At 55.4% G+C, this 23,078-nt stretch overlaps 1 protein-coding gene across 7 annotated transcripts in view; it reads left to right on the top strand.

The window, feature by feature from the left end:
* Positions 1 to 23,078, top strand: part of CNTFR (ciliary neurotrophic factor receptor) — a 37,474-nt gene that overhangs the window by 284 nt on the left and 14,112 nt on the right. The window contains exons 2-4 of one of the 7 annotated variants that reach the window (XM_081803099.1): positions 7,828 to 7,937; positions 12,413 to 12,487; positions 19,754 to 19,838. In XM_081803099.1, the coding sequence (XP_081659225.1) occupies positions 12,479 to 12,487; positions 19,754 to 19,838 (94 nt within the window). In that variant the 5' untranslated portion in view covers positions 7,828 to 7,937; positions 12,413 to 12,478. Of the gene's footprint in view, positions 1 to 7,479; positions 7,938 to 12,412; positions 12,488 to 19,344; positions 19,518 to 19,750; positions 19,839 to 23,078 lie in introns of those variants that run through there. The other 6 variants (XM_081803098.1, XM_081803101.1, XM_081803102.1 and 3 more) reach the window with 6 other exon arrangements.

Genomic DNA, 23,078 nt, shown 5'->3' with positions numbered 1-23,078 from the left:
CTCAGACCCTCCGGCTGACCGACAGACCCGCGGCCCTCGTGCGCGCGGGAAGAGGGAGAGGGCACGCGTGGGCCCGCGACCCGGGGGGAGAGGGAAACGGGAAAGTTCGAGGGAAACTTTGCCCGCAAACTCTGGGGCGGGGGCGCGTGAGAAGCCGCCCCCCGCGTCCGGGCGCGTCGGGGGGTTGGGCGTGGTGATGGTGGGGGCGGACAATCGGCTGGGGGGAGGTGGCCAGGGCGGATTGTCCTAGCTTCCCTATTCTCTCTCACCCCGCCGCAGCGCGCGCGGGGTCTGGGAAAATTCCGGAACTGGGGGGTCGTGGTGACCCCCGCGCGCCCGGAGGCGGCTTCCTTCTCCCGCAGAAATCTAGACTTCAAAGCGCCCAGGGATGTGAACGGACGGTTGCGCGTTTGCCAGCGTATGTGTGTCCGTGTGAATCCGTGCGCGCGCGTGTGTGTGTGTTGGTGTGATCTTGCCTGTGTGTGGTTTCCTCGTGAGTCCGCCTGTATGTATCTCCATGTAGTGGGTTTCCTTCAGGGTCTCTTTTTAAGACCTCCTGTGTCGTGTGTTTGTATGAGTCCGCTTGAGGTGTATCCCCATTTCTTTGTGAGCCTGCCCGTGTGTGTCTCCCCCCAGTGCGGCTGGGTGAGCTCTGTGTGAGCCGGCTTGGGTGCCCCTGTGTTGCTCCGAGTAGTGTATCTCCCGGTGCGTGGGGGCTGGGCCGCGGGGAGGTCACCAGACGGACAGCTCTCCTCGGTTTCTCTCCTCTCCCGAGCCTCTCCTCCTGCGGCTAGCTCTCGCACTCGCTCGCTCCCTTGGCCCCCACCCCCCTTCAGTAGCTTCAGGCGGGCAGGACTATTTCACGCCTTGTTGAAAATTCAGGATTTTCTTTCCGTTTCCGTCTAGTCTCTCTCTTTGAGAAGCGTCTATGTATGTCTGTGTGACTGGCAGCTTGTCTGCAACACTAGGTGTGTATCTGCATGCCACTGTGGGAGTGTGTCTGTAACACTAGTTGTTTTGCTTATAACACTTGGTACATTTGTGTTTGTGTCACTGGGGGTGTCCATGTGGCTTTAATCACGGAGGTGGGACTTTGAAATGCAGAACGTGTTTGTGCATTTACAGTTGCTGTATGTCCAGGGGGTCTGAAACTGTATTTTTGTGTGTCTAACTCTGGGTGTGATGGTGTATCATTGCCTATGTGGGGATGGGACTTGAACAGTTGAATATTCCTATGGCTGCAGGGGTACCAGGGCTTGAGGGGCCTATGTGTCTCAGTAAACTACGCCTCTCTGTCTCCACTGTCAAAACCCACACAAATCCTCTGAATTGGTTCTTGGGGTTCCTGGTCAGGATTGTGACATGGAGCTAAGGTTCACACTCCATCAGGACTAATACTCCAACAGATCCTGACCTTATACGAAGACTAGGAGTTTAAAGTTCACATTCAAGACTTCTTGGGAGTTCAGAATTTATACCCAGGTTCACACTGGGACACTTAAATTCATATGGATTCACACTCCGAATTACCAGAACAATGGGACTCACACTCAGATTCACACTTAAATTCTAGGGCTCATATCCAGCTCTACACTTCAGCCCTAGGGTTTACACTCAGACTCACATTGGGACTCCAGGCTTACACTTAGATTCACATTTCTGTCCTGAGGCTCATAGATTTACATAGAGACCTAGAGCCGATGCTCAGAATCTCACAGGGGTCCTAGAGTTCACACTTGGTCCTCATTTCAGAGTCACACTTACATTCTGGGGCTCATACTCAGAGTCACATTAAGACTAAGGGCTCACACAGACTCCCATGGGGAACCTGGGGCTCACATTTGAACTCAAGGACTCACATAGGACACTGGAATTCATGAACTCATGCTTCCATCTTAGAGCTCACTCTCAGATTCACACTAGCAAGATTCTCACTTCCATCCTGGGATCACTTAGGGACCCAGTGTTCACACTCAGACTGGTATCCCTGGTGATTACATTAATCTCACTTCCATCCTGGGGTTTAGACTCACACTAAGGCTCTAGTGCTCACACTCAGACTTATGCTTCCATCTTAAGACTTTTATATTCCCCGTGGGGGCCCTGGGGTTCACACGTGGAATCACACCCAGTTATGGTTCCATCCTGGGGCTCACATTCAAACCTAAACTAGGATTGTGGTGTTTACCCTCCCAGTGAAACTTGCAACTCATAGTCAAATACACTCGTATTTTCTTTGGTTTATGGTGTGTATCAGGGCAGTTGGGTAAGGAACAGAGACTGTGACAAGACATGTCCCCTCCAAAGGTGGGGAGGAGAGGGGATACATGTTTGGGCATGTCATTCACTTGGGCTGTGGGCTGATGGAGAGGGTGGAGGGAAACCCTGACCCAGTTAGGGTTAAACCTTTCTCCCTTTCTTTCCACAAGGAGACTAGGCTATATTGGCAGGAAGGTCTGAGTGGCTTTTTGGTATAGGAGTGATAGGTACTCTTAGAGTCTCCCATGTGCCATGCACATCCCCCTTAATAGTTTTGGGTACCCCTTCTTTGGTAAGAGAATCAGGTGTAGGGGAAAAAAGACTCATGTCCTCCCAAGACATTTCTCTCACCACAGTCATCCTTAGTATGGGATGAGTGTGAAGGTTGACTTGGTAAGAGGGTAGACCTCTGGCTCCTTTGAACATTCCACAGTGTTGGATCTCAGATTCGAAGGGAGATGGTAGCCCAGATCTGTGGTGAGAAGGTAGCTGAAGGAGGAGACTGGACTGAAACCCACCCTCCCCTCCTCTGCCCTGGCTGGAGAGGAGGGGTAGGGGCCAAGTTATATCATATCTGACACTGTCTTCTGGAAGGTCTGTTGAGCGCTTACCCTGTCTTTATGTGTGACCAGTGTTCTCTCCCTCCCTAGAGGAGCAGTAGCCCTGTGAGGGAGAGTTGGGCTAGGTTGTAACCTATCCCAGGACTCCACCTGCCTTAGAGACGCTGCTGGGCTTACGTGCCCTCCCATTATGGAGGCCAGCACGTCGGGGCTGCCTGAGGTGCACAGTCACCTCATGGGCACCCCAAGGGCAGTAGGGATCTGGCCCTCAGCCTCAGATGGCTGGGCTGTGTCAGCTCCCTGTCCCTGAAGGGGACACATGCTCCCCAGCCCCCCATGGGGGGTGGGGGGCTTAAAGCCAAGGCGTCCTGCTCTCTGCCCCCCCATGGTGAGTTGAAGTGTAAATGAATCAAAACATATGGAGCAGATTTTCTTTGAAATGCAGATGGGTTGGGGGGGGACCATGTGTGCCTGGTTTGGTGGGAGAGGGGTCCCAGAGAGCAAGGAGGCTGAGAAGAGAGCTGACCCCTCCTCCAGATGCACCATGGGGTGAAGGGAGTTGGGGAGACCTCAGCTGTGTAAACTGTGGCCCTGGGTGACCACATCCACCCAAGCTCCAGCTTCCTGTGGGGAGGGGCTAGGGAAGCAAGTGGTCCCTGTGGGCTGAGAGTGCTGAGGTCATCACCGCCCTTTACCCTGTCTATAGAGGCAGAGAGCCCCCAAAGCACAGAGCCATGCTGGGTTGGGGGTCACCAGAGCCAGGAGCTCTGGGGGCCAAGGAGTGGAAGGGGGAGATGGGGCAGATGTGGGGAAGTTAGACCCTGCTGCTTGCAGAACCAGCTCCCAGAAGCTGGGGCTACAGCTATAGTGGAAGGAACTGAAGCTAGACTATGATGGTGACTTCTGGTCAGTGCAAGGGCTCCTGGAGTTTAGGAAGGGACTGAAGAGTCCTCAATCCTGCAGGAGTTTTTCCAGACCTGGGATGATCGGTATGCCCCACCGTACACTACCTATACTTACCCTTCACAAAACTCAGCAAGGTTACATAGTAATTGCCTGTGAGCTCTGTGGGACCTGGGGACTGGGTCTGCTTTGCTCACTACTGTACCCTGTCCCAGCACAGACCTGGTACACAGTAGGAGGATGGTGTTGAGTAAACAATGCATCTTATTCTCTCCCTTTGGACTGAGTGCTCCATGTGGGCAGGACCATATTCTCAACTCCCAGCACAGTACCTGACAGGGATTGGGTGCTCAATAAATGTTGAGGAATGATAAATAAATAAAATCTTTTAAAAAGGGGGGGGCACCTGGGTGGCTCAGTCGGTTAAGCATCTGCCTTCAGCTCAGGTCATGATCCCAGGGTCCTGCTTCTCCCTCTCCTCCTGCCCCTCCCCCCCGCCCGCCACCCCTGCTCATGCTTGTGCTCTCTATCTCAAACAAATAAATAAAATCTTAAAAAAAAATGTTGAATGAATCCTTGAGTGGGACAGACCACGGGGAGAGGGGACTTTCTGGAATTTGTGGCTTTGGATCCAACACCCTCTGTTGTATTACCCCTATTTGGCTCAAAGAACCCCTGAATGATTTGCAGTCTAGACTAAAGGAAGGACTTGCCTGCAGTCAGGGAAGGAGTGCAGAGGATAGGGGGTTTCTTCCTTGGAAAGGTCAGGACTAAGGGAGACTGGGGCAGGGTGATGACCCTGATTCTGTGGCAGAGGTTGGAGGTTACTTCTGTCCTCTCCCCAGCTTCAGGATTTTTCAGAAGGTGGAAAAGTCCTTTTCTCCTCAGGTGATTGTGAGCGTGTCCCTTGGTCTCTCTAGGTCAGAGTTTCTTGGACTCTAGCCAAGGCAATGGACCCCCCCCACCTCTGAGCCACTGAGGCTAGGCTCTGAGGTTGTCTAGCTGCTGTGGGCACCACAAATTGTGTTGGTTATTAATGTCTGTCTGAGAACAGGGGGTTCGGATCCTAAAAATATCCTATCCAGCCAGAGCCTAGGAGTTGCTGGTGTGGGCTGGTGTAGCAGTAGCTGCATCTTGGTAAGACAGACAGAGCTGGGAGACACTGGAGAGTATGGGGAAACTGAGGCAGCATGGACAGGAGACAGAGTCTCTGTTTTATACGGAACAGAGATTTATAAAATTAGTGGTGCCCGTTCTTCAAATTATGGCAACACTTAGGGTAATCTGTTATTTTATGCTGCAGAGAATTTCCTTCTTGGAGAGTTTGAAGATACATCTGATATCAGACTACATAAAAATTAAGTAGTCAGTAGTAACCATTTCAAGTCCAGCTTCAGGACATTCCAAAATAAGTGTGTGGCAAAGAAAAAAATCTTCCCTAAGTAGACTTTTCTGAGCCACTGCCCCCAGCCTTACCTCGTGGAGCCCTTCCCCACAGCCTGAGTCCCAGTGGGGTTCTTGCACACCCCCTTTTATAGGCCCCCACCTCACTTCTGACCCTTAGGCCTCTGTGTATCCCCTCTTCCCAGGAGATGGATGCTGCACAGTGGTCCCAAAAAGGTAAGAAGATCCCAGCCTTTGAGGGCAGATGCCGTGTGACCTTGGCTTGTAAGCTGACCTTTCTGGGCCCCTCTGTGAAATCGCGGGATGGGGGGGCTGGGCCCTGGCCCAGGCCCGGAGAGAAGGCGGTTTTGGCACTCGTCCAGGTCCCTGACGTCAGTGACTCTCCAAATAATGGAATCAATATTGGGGGGGGGCAAGCGTGAACCAGGCCCCAGCGATTAGAAACAGATCAGCACAAACCCGCCCGCAGCTGATTCTGATAGAGCTGCCTTGGAGAGCTAGGGTGGGAGGCCTGGAAGGAGGTGGACCCGGTGGGGGGCTCAGGAATGGAGGTGGAGCCACGGAGTGTCCAAAACATGAGGGTGCACAAGTAGGCAGAGATTCTGGGGCTGCCTGGGTTGGAATGATGGGGTGGGGGCCGCTGAACTAGTCCCTTTCTTCTTTGAGCCTGTGGGGTTCCAAGGCTAGGGGAAGTTTGTGAATGAAGACTTTTTTCAGCCAGTGAATGATAAAGAGTGGGCAAGGGGAGTTCAGAGTTCATGTCTCTGCTTCCCAGACTTGGGCTTCTAGGCCATGTTAGGGGTCACAGGTTATACCCAGGGTAGGGGAGAGTGCTGAGTGAGACCTGAGGGAGATGATCTTTTGCTTGGAGGCAGAGGGCATTAATCCCAATTAGAGAGATGGGTATTCCCTCTCAGTTGGGAGTCAGGCCTCCTCCATCAGCCTATGTCCCCTCAGCCTCCTAGAAGGCAGCAGGTGAGGACGGAGAGGGCCATGGGGTCCATAGGGGGCTGGCCTGGCGGCAGCTGACAAAAAACAGGAAGAAAGGCTGGGGGAGCAGCTGTAATTATGGGGCATTTATTATTAATCAGATGAAATTGCTGGAAGCAGCTGGTGTAATGTGCGTAGCGATACACTCTGCATGCCCCCCCAACATGTGTGCATGCAGACACACACACAAGCCACACACAGCCTGAGCCTTGTTTGCTTACAGTTTTTTTCTTGTGAAGGTTGGAGGGCTCTTTTTTTTTTTAAGTAATTTCTATACCCAACATGGGGCTCGAACTCATGACCCCAGGATCAAGAGACACATGCTGTACTGACTGAGCCAGCCAGGAGCCCCTGGAGGGCTCTTTATGTGTGTCTGTGTCTGTTTATGTTAGTGTGTATCTGTGTTTTTTATATCAGCCTGTACCCTCCTCTCCCTCGATTGTCTCCTTTCCCGACTATTCTTTGGCCTGATGTGTGTCTCTCTGTCTCTAACGTCCTCTCTGTCTCCTTCTCTTGGGGCCTATCTCTTGGTGTGTCTGTATCTATTACCACCAGCCAGCCTGTCTCTAACACCTTATTTTAGTTTGTGGCCATCTCTCTCTGGTTGCATCTTTGGGCAGAGTTGGATGACATGGAGACCCTTTCTCATGGGTATGTGTTTAGGCACCTGATCATGCCTTTGTCAGACACATCTAGGACCTGTTTTTTGAGGGGGGGGAGAGGAAGTTGGACACTAAGGATCTCTTGGGGTCTTGCAGAAGGTGAGGGCTCTGTTAAGTGACTGGAGCCCAGAGAAGCAATAGTGGCTTTCAAGACAGCCCTGAGTACAGTGCTAGCTCCTTTATCACCTGCCAGTTGTGTGACTTTGGACAAGGTGCTTTTGTTTTCTGAGCCTCAGTTTCCTCATCTGTAAAATGGAAGCAGGATTACCTGCAAAGGTTGTTTTGATGATTCAGTACAAAATGTATGTTAAGTACTTATCATGATACCTGACTCATTAAGAACCCTGAACAAGTGTTAGCTGTTACTATTATTACTGGGAAAGGCACTGTGCAGGCAAGAGAGCGAACTGCAGAAGTAAATTAGTATAGCACAAAGGCTTTGGAGCTAGACTTGGACTCAAATCTATGCTCTGGAACTGATCAGCTATATGGTCTTAGGCAAATGACTTAACCTCCCTGAATCTCAGTTTTTTCAGCTGTCAAATGGGGAATAATAATAGAACCTACCTCATGGAGAAATCACGAGGATTAAATGAGATAATGCATATAAAGTGCTTGACACAGTTCCTGGTACATAACAGATGCTCAATAAATCATAGTGGTGACGAAGCAGAGGAAGAGGATAGTATGATGGTGGGTGTTTTTGCCCTGCCAGTGGCCACATGAGAAAGTATGTGATGTTCAGGTACTTGTGCCTGTGAGTTGGTTGTGTGGGAACTTTGGATTGTCTATGGGTGTGTATGAGTGTTTATGCATGTGTGGTGTTAGGCCACTTCTGGCCTCCCTTTGTCCCTGTGGTTTAGAACCTGAAGTCAGCAAGGGGTGCCGGAGGGAGTCTGGACTATTTCCAACTTTCCCTCTTGTAGACACTTAAATGCTGCTGCCTCAGTCTCCCCTTCTCTCGGTGAGGTTGTATGGAATGAGTTCTTTGTTGGACTTAGGGCTTTGGCTCCTCTGTGACCTCTGATTTGTGCCCTTTGCCCTTCCAGAATCCAGCCTTGTCGCATCATCCTGCTCCCTTGGTTTTGGAAGTCTTGGAAAAAGTTGGTCTGGAGGAGGAGGACATTGATGTGCTCTGTGTAGGGTCAGTGGTGAAGAGGTATGTGCTGGGGACCCAAATGAGGCAGGCCAGTCTCCGGGCATCAGGCTGGTGCGGTGGAGCTACAGGTTTGGGGATGTGAGTGAAGGAGGGGCTGAGATCCCTTCCTCCTCTTCCTCTGTTCTTTCTCTTGAGGCTTTTCATGCCCCTCTGATAGGTTCATAAAGGGGAAGGGACTTACCTGCAGTCACACAGGCAAGGGCAAAGCCAGGTCTACCCAGAGAGGGCTGCGTCCTGGATGTGGGAGTATGTTCTGTCTCATTGTCTGGCTCCCTTTCTGCCCCCAAAGCATCTCTCTGGCTTGACTGGGGGAGCAGCTGGGCTTAGAATAGATGGGATGGGGGTCGGAAATTCCAAAATCTTCTGGGGCCAGCTATGGGGCTGGGCTTGACTCTCTCTGCCTTTCATTAAGGCCAGCCAAGGCCCCCGATTGGCAGCCCCGGGTGGGGGCATCCAAGGAATCGAGGCACTGGAGCGGAACGGAAGAGCCTATTGTCCAAAACCCGCCAGAGGCCCACAAAGGCCAGCCGGCTTTTCATCTCAGCTCCCAAACAGACTGGCCATTTTCCCGGCCCAGGAATGGGGGACTGACTGACCCTTCAGAACTAGGACTGGGGTGTTGTTGGGTGGGGTGGGGTATCCCAGGCTGACACATGGCCATAAAAGGGACTTAAAATGGAGCTGGGGTTCTGAAGAGGAAGGGAGGCCCCAGAGGGCTATAGAGAGTTAAGCTTCCAATCTCACTGTTCCCAGGGGACCCAAGGACAAGGGTAGGGTATCTGATAGAAGTTCCGATTTACACAACAATAGATAATAAATATTTATAGGGGGCACACCTGGGAGGAGTCTCATGGCTTGTTAGTAAAGTGAGTTACTGCTGTGAGGGCACACAATCCTCCCCCACAATTGGGAACACCTTATCTCCCAAGAAGGGGGCTGGAGAAGAGAAAGCTAGTAGTGGTCAGGCAAGAGACTGGGCTCCCTGCAGCAGGAGGGACTGAGGCCAGACAGCAGGAAGGTCTTCCTGCCAATGAACGGTAGCTCTGATGCCCTGACCATATCTCTGGGGATCCCAGAGGATCACAGAGAGCAGGGGAGGTAGAGAACACCCCTGGGGGTTAAGGGTTAGGCAGCTTCTGTGGGCCGCCCCCCACCAAGAGGAGGCTGGGAGGGAGGACTTGGCAGTTCTGTCCACCCTCCCTCCGCAGCACCTCCAGCACCACTTTAAAAACAGCTTTTTAATTTAACAAAGTGGATGAAAACCTGTTTTTGGAAATAAAAGATATCTGCTGTCTCCCAGGCTATCACTCAGCCCTTGCAGAGAGCCTCTCTCCCGGTTTCTCCCCGCTGCTGGTGGCTCCTTTCCTCTCTCTCTCTTTTTTTGTTTCTGCTCCGTGGCCCCCCAGCTTCCCCTTGGCCTCCCATTACCACCTCCCATATCAGCCTCCCTGGGAGTCTCATCCTCAGTCTCTCTGCATCTCCTTTTGTCTCTCCTTTCCGGGTCTCTCTTCCAGGGCTTGTCTCTCTCCTGAATCGTCTCTGTCTCCCAGCCTGTCTCAGTCTCTGTCTCCCTTCCCCGCCCCCTTCTCCCCCAACCCCTGCTCTAAATGGGTCTATTTAAAACACCCGACGCTGCCAAGTCAGAAAAGCGTCTCCTGATAAAGCGCATTAGGCCGAGGGAGGGAGGGAGAGGGAGGAGGAGGGAGGAGGGAGCAGCGGGCAGATGGATTGATCCAAGCCTGTAACCCCATTAATCAGGCATCGTGGATCCTCCTCCCTCCTCCAGCTTCAGCCCCTTCTGAACTAAAAGCCCCTTAAATATTTATCACCCCTCCCCCATGGGGTGAGGGGAGGAGTGTGTGGTCCTTGGTGTGAGCATCCCCAGCTGTTTGGTGCTCCCCCCAGTGTGTTTACAGATGTGCACATGTGCTTATATGTGCACGCATGGGCGTGCATACCTAACAGGCCCAGGGCCCATCTTGTCTCCCTTCACCCCCACCATAGAGTAGCCCTGGAATCTGACCTGGTTCTTGCCCTTCCTGAAGAGTTGGGCAAGCAGAATAGGGAGAACTCTGGGGTCATTTGGGGGTCCTCAGACCCCCCAAAGCGCAGTAACTGGAAGACTGGGTGGCACTGCGCTATCATTCTCAGAGGGCAAGAAGGTGAGCTGGGGTCCAATGTCCAGATTCCCCCAGATTCCCAGAGCAAGAAGTAACTTGGGGAATAGAACTGGGGACTCCATGCTCCTGAAGTGCACAAAGGTAACTTGGAAGCCTGGCTGAAGTTCTCCCTTTATCCTCAAAGGGTAGGAATAAGACCTGGAGGTGGGTTTGGGGGCCTCCCTTTAAACTCAGAGATTTAGGGACTTGACCTGGGCCTGGGTGGGGGTCATCATCACCCCCAGAGAGTAGGAAGATGGCCACTCTCTGGGGTGATGTGGGATTGGGTCCCACATCTCATGGCTTATTGATCCCCCCTGGCTGCAGAGATGTCAGTCCTGAGACGAGAAGGGGTCCGTCGGAGTTGGCCTGAGGCAACTTCGCCCTGGGCTGGGGGAAGGGAGGCCCTGGCCGCCCTGGGCGTGAGGAGGGGCCCGGCTCTGAGCCGAGGGTCCCTTCCCCCTCTCCTCCCCCAGCATCAAGTGCCACATCTCCTCCTGACTCAGACAATTAGATTCAAAGGATGACCTCACTGCCTGCCGTCCCTCACTCGCTCCCTCTGCTAGCTCGCCTTGCTCGCTCGCTCGCTCGCTCGCTCGCTCGAGGCGCGCTCCTTCCTCCCCTCCTCCCGGCCCGCTCGCCGCCTCGCTCGCTTGCTCACAGCTCAGCCCGGCCCCTAGCCCGGCCGCCCGCCCGCCCAGACTCCCGGTGTTGTTCCGGGGGTTTCCTACCCCCCGGGCCGCCCCGGGCCTCCTGGGCCCCAGCCCCAGCCCCGGGGGCCCGATGCCCGCGGGCTGCCTGGCGGACCCACGGAGCGCCGGAGGCACCGACGGGGCGCCTGCGCGGGGACCCAGGTCAGTGGCGGCGCGGCCGCGGGGCCGGAGAACTTGTCACCCCCACCGCCGCCGCTGAGACGCCCCCGCCCGCGCCCGCCCTCCAGCCCGCCTCGGAGCTTCCCGCTCCTTTCTCGGCCCCCGCCCCCCGCGGCTGCTCGGCGCGCTCCCCCTGCCAAGCTGTCTCTCTTCTCTTTCTCCCCCCCCCCACCCAGCCCCCCTGCCTCTGCAGCCGGTGGGAGGGACTGGGACTTCCTGAGGTCCCAGGGATGGGGCCGGGGCCCATTGGCTGCAATCGGCCCAGGCCTCTGAGAGAGGAGGGGGCTCTGGCAGTGTCCATTGGCCTGGGGGAGGGGACCACCACCTGGGTGGGAAGGGGGCTACCGAGAGAGAGGCCCAGGGTGTGGGGGTGACATCTACACAGAGGGGGATGAGCTCTTGATATCTTTCTTTTCTCACATCCTGTGGGCCTCTTGCCTGGCTTCATTTGTCCCCACCTCCTAGCAAACTTTAGTCCCCACTGCCTAGTTTCATTTGGTCCCCACAGCTTGTGTTCTTTTGGGCCTGTCACCTGGTTTCCCTAGACACTGCTGCCTGATTTCTTTTGTTGGCACTGTCCGCTCTCCTTAAGTCCCTATCACCTGGCTTTATGGGATTGCCCTACCTGGTTTCCTTACATCCTGTCGGGCCTGTCGGGCCTGCCCGGTCTGCCGTCTGGTGTTTGCTCCCCTGCATGGCTTCCTTGGAACCTGTCATACTCCCTTTAGGATAGAGCATCAGGGCCCAAACGACACCTGGAGCGGTAAGTGGTAAGGATGTCAACAGCATTGCCAGTTGTTCCCCGGTTGGGGCCTGGCCAGCACAGCTTGGATTCCATTCTGCCTGGACAGCGACACAGCTTCCTTTCTTGTGATGGGGGGCAGGGCTACAGGGTCCAAGGACACTTCAGGATTCTTGTCCTCAGTGATTGGTTAGAGGAGCACTGGCTTGGCCAGTGCTGTCCCCATCTCTCTTTGGGCCTGACAGTGATGACAGGGCCTTGGCAGGGGCTGGGGGCTGAGGTCTGGGCCACATCTCCTTCTCCTTACCTTGCCTCTTGCAGCCAAGCCTGACAGGCAGGTGCACTCTAGATAGTTGTGGGCACAGAGAGGATTTGAAGAGGTTCGGGATCACACAGCAGGTGGCTAGGTTGGGCGCTGTTGCTGATTCTCATCCTGGAGAAGCGGGGTTGCTGCGGGGAGGCAGGAGGGGCCCTGGGGCGTGGGCTGGTTTCTCGGCTTCTCTGGCGCCTGCTACTGCCAGGGCCAGCCCTTCACCCAGGGGCTTCCTCAGCCCACCCACCCTGTCTGGCTGGGTCTGTGCTTACTCCCAAATGCTGAGAAAGCAGGGCCAGGGGAGGAAGGAGCCATCTAGGAAATTACCATATCTCCTTGCTTTTTAAGGACCGACAAATTGCCTCCTTCCCTTTTCCTTCCTTCCTTAGGCCACCCTGAGCTTTAGCCTCCACCCCCCCAAGTGCAGCCTGGGCAGTCCGAGGTCCCAGCATGGAATGACTGCTGTGAGTGTGTATCTTTGTATTTCCCACTGCTGGATGTGGGAGCATGAGAGGCTGAGGGTGGCTGGGGGACTCTGGGTTTCTGAAGGTGCGATGGTATCTATGTGGAAGATAGACTGCTCCGAGTGTGGGATGGCATCCATATGTGAGACTGTGACCGTTTTGAGTGAGCGCGTGTGAGAGTCTGCGTGTGTGACTGTAATACGTGTGTGCATGCGCAGCGTGTGCGAAGCTGTGGCAGTGGGTGTCCACGTGGGAGGCCGAGGTGTGTGGTCACGGTGGTGAACTCTGAGTGCCAGTGTCTGTGAGGCCGCCTGGGTGTGTCTGCAAAGCTCTGGCCGTGTGTATGGGGAGGTAGGGAGGGCTTTGGGGAGCTCTGCCAGCAGTAGCGAGAGTCCAAGTGTGGGCTACATCTCGGGGAGAAGTGTGCCCCAGGTGCCGTGTGACCCTGAATTGCTGGTGTGTGTGTGAGCATGTGTGCGCACATACTCAGGCCTGTGTTTGCCCATCAGGAACAGATTGCTCTGGCTTCCCCACTGCGAGGAGGGAGAAGGCGGGGGGAGGATGGCTTGCTTTTGCCCAGCAGCCCAGAAGCTTCCTCAGAAGTAGTGTGTGCAGTGTGCATGCATGCTAGGGGGGCAGGGACAACGGGACACTGTTACATGAAGACAGGCGAAGTTTCTGTTCCCCCCCCCCCGCAACTCTAGCTCTGTCAGAAAGACCATCTTCAGTTCTTTTTGTTAGAAACCAATGCTTCATATGCAGTGCCGCCCCCCCCACCCCACCCCTGTGTGTGTGTGTGTGTGTGTGTGTGCGCGCGCACGCGCGCGCACGCTTGCAAGCATAGGCCTTTGAGGGTGTGTCGGCACCATAGCAGTGATGGGGCCAGGGGTGGGGTGTAGTGAGAGATGCTGAGGCAAATAGGTCTTTGTCCCAGCCCCCGAGTCTGCAAAGCTATTCTGTCCATCTTTCTCTCTTCATGGAGGGCCTGCAGCCTCCTTCTTGCCCTGCCTCATCAGCTGGGAGGCCCCCCCACCCTCGCCTGGGAAGTCTCATTCAACCCTTTACTCTGCCCATCCCCCAGCAATGAATGGGAGTTCTTCCAGCTGTCTAACCTCCTGCTGTAGTGGTTTGTCCATCCAAGAGGAGCAGCCCCCACTCCCTGCATACTTAACCTGACTGGTGCATGGCCCTTTTCTAGGTAGAGGGGTCCTCCCAATTCTTCTAGAAGCCAGGAAAGACCCTGGACTGGGGCTAGGGGCTACGGGATTTGGTGCTTGTGAGCCAGGTTCTGTGAAGTTGTCTAGAGCCCATGTACCCATAGGGAAGATAGGCGCTTATCTGCTCCTTCCTCTTCCTCATTTGAAGGGCAGGGGACTGGTCCAGATGACTTTTGAGGGAGAAAGCCCAGACCTTTTGCACCTAGAGGGTTGCTTAAGCCCCGGCCTGCATATATGTGTGTATATAAGCCCATGCCAGGTCCACAGACAGCATGCAGGGCCCTGAGTAGGGCTCCACATTGTGGGCATGGGCTGGTAGGATTCAGATTCCCACCTCCCCCAGGCACCTCCCCGCTGCCCAGCCAGGCCCATCATGGGAACGCCCCAGGCTCCCCCCACAACACGCCTGCACACACGTGCAGCAGGGCATGCACATGCTGATCTCAGGGTCCCCACGGTGCAAGAGGCTGGAGGTGGGGGGTTTGAGCACTAGAGTCCGGGCTGCTGCCAAAATCCATTGGAATCTTGTCCCCCCCAGGCCCCCATCTCCGGCTGTGGAGGTCACAATAGCAGGTGCGGATACCCACTCCCCCCCAAACTCATTCACATTGGGCCGCCTCCTTTTCCACAACCTCAGCCAGCGGCTGGAGCTGGGGGACTGCTCCCCCTGCCTCCCTCCTGGCCCCCCTCCCACTGGTGCTGAGCTTCTCCTGCCCCCTTCTATGGGGGGAGACGGGGGCCTACATTTGGGTGGGGTCCTTTCCCCTGAACATTGGGGCTTGACCCTGGAGTGGGTGGACATGTGGTAACGCAGGAGGAGATAAGGCTTGGATCCTGAACCCAGGCACGGCTCCTATGCCCCTCAGTGTGGGGGCATCAGTAGCTGGGAGGAGGGCCAGGTGTAGATTCAGAGAGAATGAGCCAGAGACAAGAAACTCAGAGATAGGAGGTAGAGACACCACAGGGAATGGGAGCCTGCCCAGTGGCCAGCCAGCCCCGGCCCCAGGAGCTGGCCCCTGACCCAGGCCCGCCCCCTCCCCAGTGGGGGGTCTGCTGGGCCAGCTGCCAGGGGCCAGACCTCCCTCCTCAGTCTATATCCCCCCCCCCAACACTCACACACCCTCTGGACTGCTCAGGCCTCTGCCCCCGCCCCCACCACCCACGCTGTCCAGGCTGCCTAGGCCTGGTGGGATCTGGGGGCCTCTTGGTCTCAGCCCCTCCTCCCCCTCCCGGAGCTTCCAGCCAGCCCTGACTGTCCCTCCCAGGCTCTCCCTCGGCCAGTGCTGCTCCTCCTTGCCCACCACATCGTTGTCTCTGTCTCTGCCCTCGCTCTCTCATTTTCTCTCTCTACCTCCAAGTGAAGGTGTCTCTTTTCCTTGCTCTGCCCTAATTCCTCTGCAGGTCTGAGGCCTCTAGAGTTTCCCAGGCTTTTGAGTCACTTAGTCCATGCTGTGTCCTGTCCTGTGTTCTTGCCTTTTCTCAGGATGGGTCCTCTACAGCTGTTGTAGGGAGAGGGGAGGGGGCGAGGCCCTAGGACAAAGTGTCTTTTCCCTCACACTGAGGGATTCTGGAGTCGGGGGTTACCGAGGCGGACTAGAAGCTGTGGAGATGTCACCTTGGCCATGCTATGGGTTAGATGCCCTCCCACAGATATGAATGTTCCTGACCTCACCCATCCCTGTTGGGGTGGGTAGTGTAGGCCGGTGACTTTGGTTGAATTTCAATTTTGGGGCATACCACATGGGCCTCCCTGTTCATTCATTCTTCAGACCAAATTGAGCCTACCTGACCCTCAGCACACCCACCCCAACTAACGCCCTGAAGTCAGAACGTACTGTTGCACGTCAACACTCACACACAGTTAGAGCTGGGCCCCAGCCAGTGGTGCTCAGAATCTCCCACTCCTACTCTGGATGTGGCAGGGATTCCTGAGGGCTGGGCCTCTGTAACCTTCTGCAGGGATTAATAGGAGCTCTCCAGACTCACACCTCCCCATCCTCAGGTCGTGCCTTCAGCTGGTCAAGGGGTGAGGGTTGGGGGCACAAGGCACCTGGGACCTTGCTGGGGCTGGCAAGAGGGGTCTTGGGCCCTGGATCTTAAGCCAGACTCAGAAACTGAGTAATTGAGGTCCCTAATCTGGAGCCTGTCACTGTCTGTCAGCATCCCTGCTAGTGATTGCCAGTCTCTGTGGTGCCACTGTTACTGTGGGCCGCTGTTATTCTGTGTGACCGTCCATGTTACTGAGTCTGACTGTCGGCATCCCTGTGTTACTGTGGATGCACCGTCATTGTAACTCTCTGTGACTGTCCATTTCATTGCATCTTTGATTCTGGGGTTATTGTCACTGTGATTTTGTCTGTGTCAACAGGTGTCATTGCCCCATTTGTTAGTGTCATTATTTATGACTGTCACTCACTACATTGTCACTATAATGACTGTCAATATCCCGGTGTGCCATTGTCAACTATACACATGGGTCATTTTCACTGGGTGGTGTTCTCACTGTGTAATGGTGTCTTTGTGTCACAGTCGGACAGTGACAGTAAATTGGGGGCCCAGGATTTGTCTCTTGATGTGTCACCTGTGTGTGTATAGTGAGGTTCTGTGTCAGGAGAGGTGCTGAGCTCCTTGTGTTAACAGGGGGTGTGGGCTGCTAGGTACTGGCCTCCTGTCTTGTTGATGAGTGCCCTCTGTTGCCTCCTCATTGTGGGGCTGGGGCTAGAGGCCAGGCTGGCCCGTGCAGGGGGTCTACAGAGAGCTTCAGCCAGTTTGCATAGCCCCTATCTGAGGCTTTATGGGATTTATCCTCCAGATCTATCCCAGAGCCATGGGGTGTGGACTTGGAAAATTCTTGGGGAGGATGCTCTTTGCCCTGGGATGGGTGGCCCGAGGTGAGCTAGGGCAGGGTGGAGATAGAGCCTGGATGCCTCTGGCCTCAGCTTCCCTACCTGGGAATGGACCCAGCTGGGACTCTGAAGGAAGGGAGGAGTGAAATTGGCTGGGGGTTTTCTGGATCTGCAGGGGCAGAGATGGGGTGGGGTAGGTGGGGTTTTAGTCTTCCCTTATTCCCTGGGGGCTGCACTCCTGCATCGCCAGAGAGAAGCCCTACAGCCTCCAGGAAGGCTGCACTGACACCATCCTCCCTTAGCACTGGAGGAGCTAGGTGGGCTTAGAGAGATGCTCTAGGATGGGCACAGAGACCCTCTCTGGATCTGTCCCTTTCTCTGTCCTTGAATCTCTGCCCATCCCCTGTTGTCCTCATCTCTCTTCCTGGGTCTCTTCTCCCATTTCTCCCTAACTTGGTCTCTACTTGTCCCCCGGGTCTTGGCTCATGGCTTTCCTTCTCTCTTGGCCTCTTTCCTGCCCCCTCCTGGGGTCTCTGCCTTTTCTGGGTGCCCCCAGCCATGCAGTGTCTGTTTCGGTACCCCATCCCCCACTCTCTGCAGCACTCGCTCTCGGCAGCGCCCGTCTCCCATGGCTGCAGCCCCGTTGGCCCAGGGCCCGGCCCTTACAGTAACTCATCGGGCTGATGGAGGCGACTTTGATGAAGAAGCTACCCCTCCCCCTGAGGGGGCCTGAGTGTGTGTGTGTGTGTGCATGCGTGTGCATGTGCGCGTGTGCGCTTATATGCAGGCACACTCATGCCAGGCTGTCTTCTTGCCCCTGCACCCCCAACGGGGACAGGAAGGAGCTGGGAGCATAGGGCCACCCTGTCGCTCTTCCATCCTGTGATCCAACCTTGCTCCCTTCTGCCTCCCCGGGCCCTGGTTCCTGCCCCCACGTAGTGGGCAGTGGGGCCTGGCACTGACGTAGAGTATCTTCCCGGCTGTGAGGAGAAAGGCACGGACAGATGGCAGAGGTGGTGGGGGAGCGTCTGAGGCCTACCTGCAAGGGTTGAGGTGGGGAACCAGGTAGGCCTGTAGCCTCTTGCCTGCCTCTCTTTTTCTCTCCCTCTCCCTTCCTCTCTCCCTTCCTCTGAATTCAGACAGTCCCTGGGTTCATTTTCTGGCCCCACTGCTCGCTGACTGTGATGTTGGCCATCGTCTTCACCTTCTAGGCCCGAGGAGTAGTTGAAGATAGGGGAGTGGCTGAGGGTCAGGAGGAGCCAGGCCAAGTGGTAGCTAAGGCCCTGGGAGTCCCTGAAGTGGGAGGGGCAGCCAAAGCCACCTGGGGCCTAGAGAGATAAGCTGTGCCAGGGAGGGGCAGGAAGAGCACCTGCTGCTTGGCTGGAGGAAGCCAGGTGCAGAAGGGGGGCCTTGCCTGGTGAGGGCGAAGTGTCGCCACAGGCAGGCCGGAGCCCTGTCCCATACAGGAGCCCCCGGAAGTCAGATTCTCTCCAGTTCTCCCACTCACTGCTACAGGCTGACCCCCACATTTGTCTCCTCCCTGCTGTAGCTCCGTTTGCAGTTTCTCTGGCAGTCCTCTGGCTGTGTGTCTGGCTGTTTGTCTGGCAGTATTTCTGACAGTGTCTCAGGCTGTGTCTGGCAGCGGGTCTGTGTGTCTGAGTGTCCCTGGCACTGTTTTCAGTGGTGTGGATACTTCCTGACTGAGCATCTGGCTATGTCTCTGGCTCTCTTTCTAGCTGTTTTTTTGGGTGTATGCCTGTTTGTGTCTATCAGTTTCTCTGGTATTTCTCTGCTTGTGTGTCAGGCAGTTTCTCTGGCAGGGTTTCTGACAGTGTCTCTAGTCCTCTTGCTATGTCGCTCATGGTTTCTGTGCCTGTGTTTCTTGCTCTTTCTCTGTGGGTAGGTCTGCTCGCATCTGGCCGAGCCTTTTCCAGTATTTCTGGTGGACCCTTTGGTCCCGTGTCAGTCTTTCTCTGACCATGCCTCTGCCTGTTTATCGGGTCATAGCTACCCGTTTCTCTGGCTTTATCTGATGGTGCCTCACACAGTGTCTCTAGTGTATCTCCTGCTGTGCGTGGAGCTCTTTCCCTGGGACTCTGTGTGGTGGTTTGGGGCAGCGTCTCGGCTGTGGGTCAGGGTGTATCTCTGACAGTACTGCTCACCCTGCTTGAGTGTCTGGCAGTATTCCTCTCTAGATCTCTGTCTCTGTCTGGTTGACGGTTCCCCTCTCACTTCACACTGGGGTAGGAGAGAGTCATATTTGAGGCTTTTTTCCTGCGGGAAATAGTTATTTCCCTGCCCTCCGGTGTGATCATGTGTTGGGAGAGTGGGGGCAGGCAGGTGGATCGACCCCATGAAGCAGGACACAGATGAGGGGACCCCTGGATCCGTCCTGGCTTCTGGGGACATCCCGACTGTGCTGCGTGTACCTGCAGAGGTGTGTGTAGACACGACGCACATCTGGGCTGAGGGTCTCAGGCTCCTGGGGCATGTGTCTGGGGTGGAGGATGGCCTGGGGCCCCTGCCAAGGACTTACATGTGAAATGCCCTCCTTCTCTCTTGGTCATTGGGTCATTGTACACTAAAGCAAGAGCCATATCTGACCTTGGTGCCCTGCTGCTGTGAACATCCCAGAGCCCAGGGGCAAGGCTCACGGAGAGGTGGGGGTACAGATACAGGTGGGGGTGCAGATTCGAGGGACTTCAGAGCATCCGGGTTTCAGGCTCTCTCCCCAGGAGCACAGCAGGGGGCCTTCCATTCAAGGCAATTTGCAGAAATACAGACCTCCTGTTAAGTTCAAACATTACCCTTTCGGTTTGCAGTGCTTATAGCCAATTAGCCAACCTCACCAGTAAAGTTATTTTTTTTTTTTTTTAGAAAAATGGCCCTAGCATTACCAGTGTTCCATAACTCATCCGTGGTTGACTACATCCTGCAACCAGCAGCCTTAGTGAACAGCAAACCACTGTAGGTTGCCTTCTACCATCTTAGCGAGCCTTTGCCTACAGATGCCAATAATGTTGCTTTCTGTTGCTCGAAAGAGAATCCTGAGCCCCATTAAGAAGGGCACTTGGGGTCAGGGTGCCCCTAGCCCTAGGGCTGGGATCTTCCAGTCTTGCCGGAGAACAGGGAGGGGCTCCCCAGGAGGTTCCTGCCTGGGCTGATGCTGCCCCTTCCCCCGCCACCCCCATTTCTCCCAGCAGATGGCTGCCCCTGTCCCGTGGGCCTGCTGTGCTGTGCTCGCTGCCGCCACCGCCGTTGTCTACACCCAGAGACACAGTCCTCAAGGTGAGTGCTGGAGGAGAGGATTCTGGGGGGCAGGGTGGTGCTCCCTGCTGACCCCCACCCAGAGCCGAGCATGAGCCCTCCTTGACACAGCTGTGTGTGTCCACCCAAGACCACACACCGGCATGTCCTGGCATTGTCACACACGAACACCCATGAGTCCTATGACACTGATATGCTGGGTGACCCACTGATGTCTTACACACACAGTCCTCCAGTCACTCCACGTGGTCCCGTGCTGATGGTATCTTTGGCTTGATGATCCGTTCCTCTTCCCGCTAGAGTGGGTGTAGGGTACAGGCAGGTGGGATGGGAGTTGGGGGCAGCTAGGGGTGGGGCCCTGTATAGTATCTTTGAAATGGGATCTCATTTGAAATGGGGGTTTGTGGGGGTGCAGTGGAAGGCACTGAGAGTGACAGAGGCCAAGACTACTTTCCCGTATCCTAGAGGGAAGATGGAGACAGAGATGGTAGACTGAGAACAAGATGTGGGGATGGGCAGGGTGAGCAGTGGGAGAGGGCTGACACACTAAGGAAGGGGATAAGTCAGTCAGCTGGAATGGTTGGACGAGGCAGAGATTGCTCAGGCTGGACCATTGGCAGCCTCCTGCCTTCCCCCTACCATTTCTCCAGGGAGGGCTGAGTTCTTACTGCAGCCCACACAGCAAGAAGCTGCCCCCCTGCTGGGAAACAGGTGCGCTCTTAACTTGACCACCAGCGCTCAAACTGCATTTGAGGCAACACCTCACATGGCTACATCAGCATAAGGTCTGACCTCGAAACTCCTCAAACACGCTCTGAGGTGTAGGGAGCTCTCCCCTTGGATGGGTCCTGCCCCCCGCCACCCTTGGCTGGGTTGGCTAGAGGCAGAGAGGGTCGGGGCACTTCTGGGGCCCAGGCACAGAGCACACCTTGCCACCCGCAAGGCTGTGGGTTCAAGGAGGGCAATGAGTCAAGGCTCCTGTGCCTTCTTCCTTGAGAGACCGACACCGAGACCCAGAAAGAGCCTAGCCCACCCCAGGGCTACTCCCCAGTGGGCAGGGAGCGAAAGGACCACCAGGCCAGCCCATTAACCCCTGCCTGCAGTCAGTCTGTATTGGGCTTGTGTGCTGATCTCACCTGCTTGGACCTGCCAGTGGCCATTCCCACCGGCTTGGCCCCTGCCCTGTATTATGGGTAAAGGCAGAGCACGTGTGACCAAGGGCTTGAGCGTTAAGTCTGCATCTCTGAGAGTGTCTAACTGTCCTTGTCCATTAAGGCTGTGTTCTTGTGTGGATGAGACCATGTCCCTGTTCGGATGCATTTCTCTGTGTGATTGTATCCTTGGGGGCTGTGCCCTGTGTGTGACATTGTCTATTTATGTGTGACCATGCTCTTTGTGGGGCTTTGTCCTTGTGGTCGAGACTGTACCCTGTGTGGTAGTTTGATAGTTTCTCTCTGTTTCTGTCTCTTTGCATGTCTGTGTCCCTGTTCAGTTGTCTCCCTGCTGGGAGACTGTGCCCTTATGTGTAAGTGTGCCTTTGGGTGACATTCCCTCCCTGTGCATGCGTGTGATCATCTTGTACTAGGTGTTAACCGTCCCTGAAGTGGGACCGGCTCCCTGTGTAACTGTGACCTTGTGGACAGTTGTTCTGTGTGTGTTTGTTCTTCTTGTGGTGACTGTCCTCATCCTGTGTGTGTGGCGATGTGAAGTTGCTTAGGATGCCCGGGGGGACTGTTTCCGGCATGTGGTCCCCATGTGAGCCCGTGTGCACAGGTGTGAGGGAGCCGTCAGCTCTGTCCTTCTGTGTTCTCCATGTCCATGACCTCATCCTGTCTCTGTCTCTCATACTGGCTTCTAACAACCTTTTCACAGCTGATTCCTTTGGAGCATTTGTCACCGCGTCAAGGCCAAGAACCCCATCCTCCCCCTGCCGCTTGATTTAATTTCCGAAATGGACAGCACATCAGTAGGGGCACCCACGGGGCGGGAGGAGAGCTGTCCAGAGACAAAGGATTAAATCATTGCCATCTCTGGAGCTGTTGCACGGCTGTGTGTATATTGCCGTTGTTGTGTTACTGTAGCATTTGTGACAGTGTGTGTCTTGCGTGATTGTCATGTCATGTTGCCCCCTCTACCTCCGCATTGTGGCCTGTAGTTGTCTTCTGTCATTGCGTTGTCATGTCTTCCTTACTGCCCTGCCCTTACATTGTTGGTTTGTCATTGTTGTCACGTTGCATTTCTGTTTCCTTTGTGAGGCAGACAGGGTGATTTGGGAACGTTATCCCATTGTCATTATATTTGTTGTGCTCTTGGGTGGCTGTACCTGACCCACAGTATTAAAGAACCACACTGGGTCCAAGTTAGTTCTGAGCTGCTGTTGGTCAGTGTTGCCGTGTTGCTGCTGGGACCATGGTGGCCACACCCCCTCCCCTACGGTCAGTTTTCAGCCTCCTCCTCAGGCAGCTGGATGCAGAGTCTGTGCTAGTGGGGGGGCGGGGGGGGAAGGGTTCAGAGAGAGGGGCTTGGCATGTTTCCTGGAAGCTCCAGGTTTTGACAGGGGAGGTTGGAGGGGGGCTCAATGGCTAGGGCTGGTGGATTGGGGGAGCTCTATGGCTTGAGCCTTGGACACTGGGCCTCTGGTCAGGGGGAGGCCCCCATTCAGCCTCTGGTCCTGCCTCACAGCTGTGGCCTCCAAGGCCCCCAGCCACCGCCCTTCTGCCGTTCATCCTTTGTTTGGCTGGTCCCAGGCCCCACAGACCAGTGGTCAAGGCTGGCTGGGTTTCCTGCTTCCCTCTCCTCCAACAGGGGACAGGGATCGAGAGGCTCAGAGAGGGGCAAGACAGAGGCAGGCAGCGGGGGAGAAACCTGAAGACACGGAGAGAACCTGGCACAGGAAGAGTGACAGAGGCAGCAAACAGGGACAGATGTTCCAGCACAGAGAAAAGCAGTACTGGGGAGGGGGCTGTGACGGAGGGAGCGGGGTGGCTGGTGGCATAGGGGGATCCCTACCCCCTGCAGTCCTGGTGGTGTTAACAAGTCTAATTAAGAGGCCACTGGCCCAAGTTAATTGGCTTGTTAACAGGAATTGCCTCTGAAAATCCCCCAACTCAGCAGGGTGGCTCTCCGGAGGGGAGATGTAAGCGAGTGTTAACGAGGGATCCCGCAGCCCCCCCCCCCCCCCCGCACCGCTGCCCCCTCCCCCCCCACTTTGCACTCTTCCCCTTCCACCCTCACTCCACAGATCTGGCCAAGGCCAGGGAA

This window comes from Leptonychotes weddellii, chromosome 14 (genome assembly GCF_054177405.1).
Source record: "Leptonychotes weddellii isolate Sample4059 chromosome 14, ASM5417740v2, whole genome shotgun sequence".
In the NCBI taxonomy this organism is placed as follows: Eukaryota; Metazoa; Chordata; class Mammalia; order Carnivora; family Phocidae; genus Leptonychotes; species Leptonychotes weddellii.
This window is presented reverse-complemented; position numbering and strand designations above follow the sequence as displayed.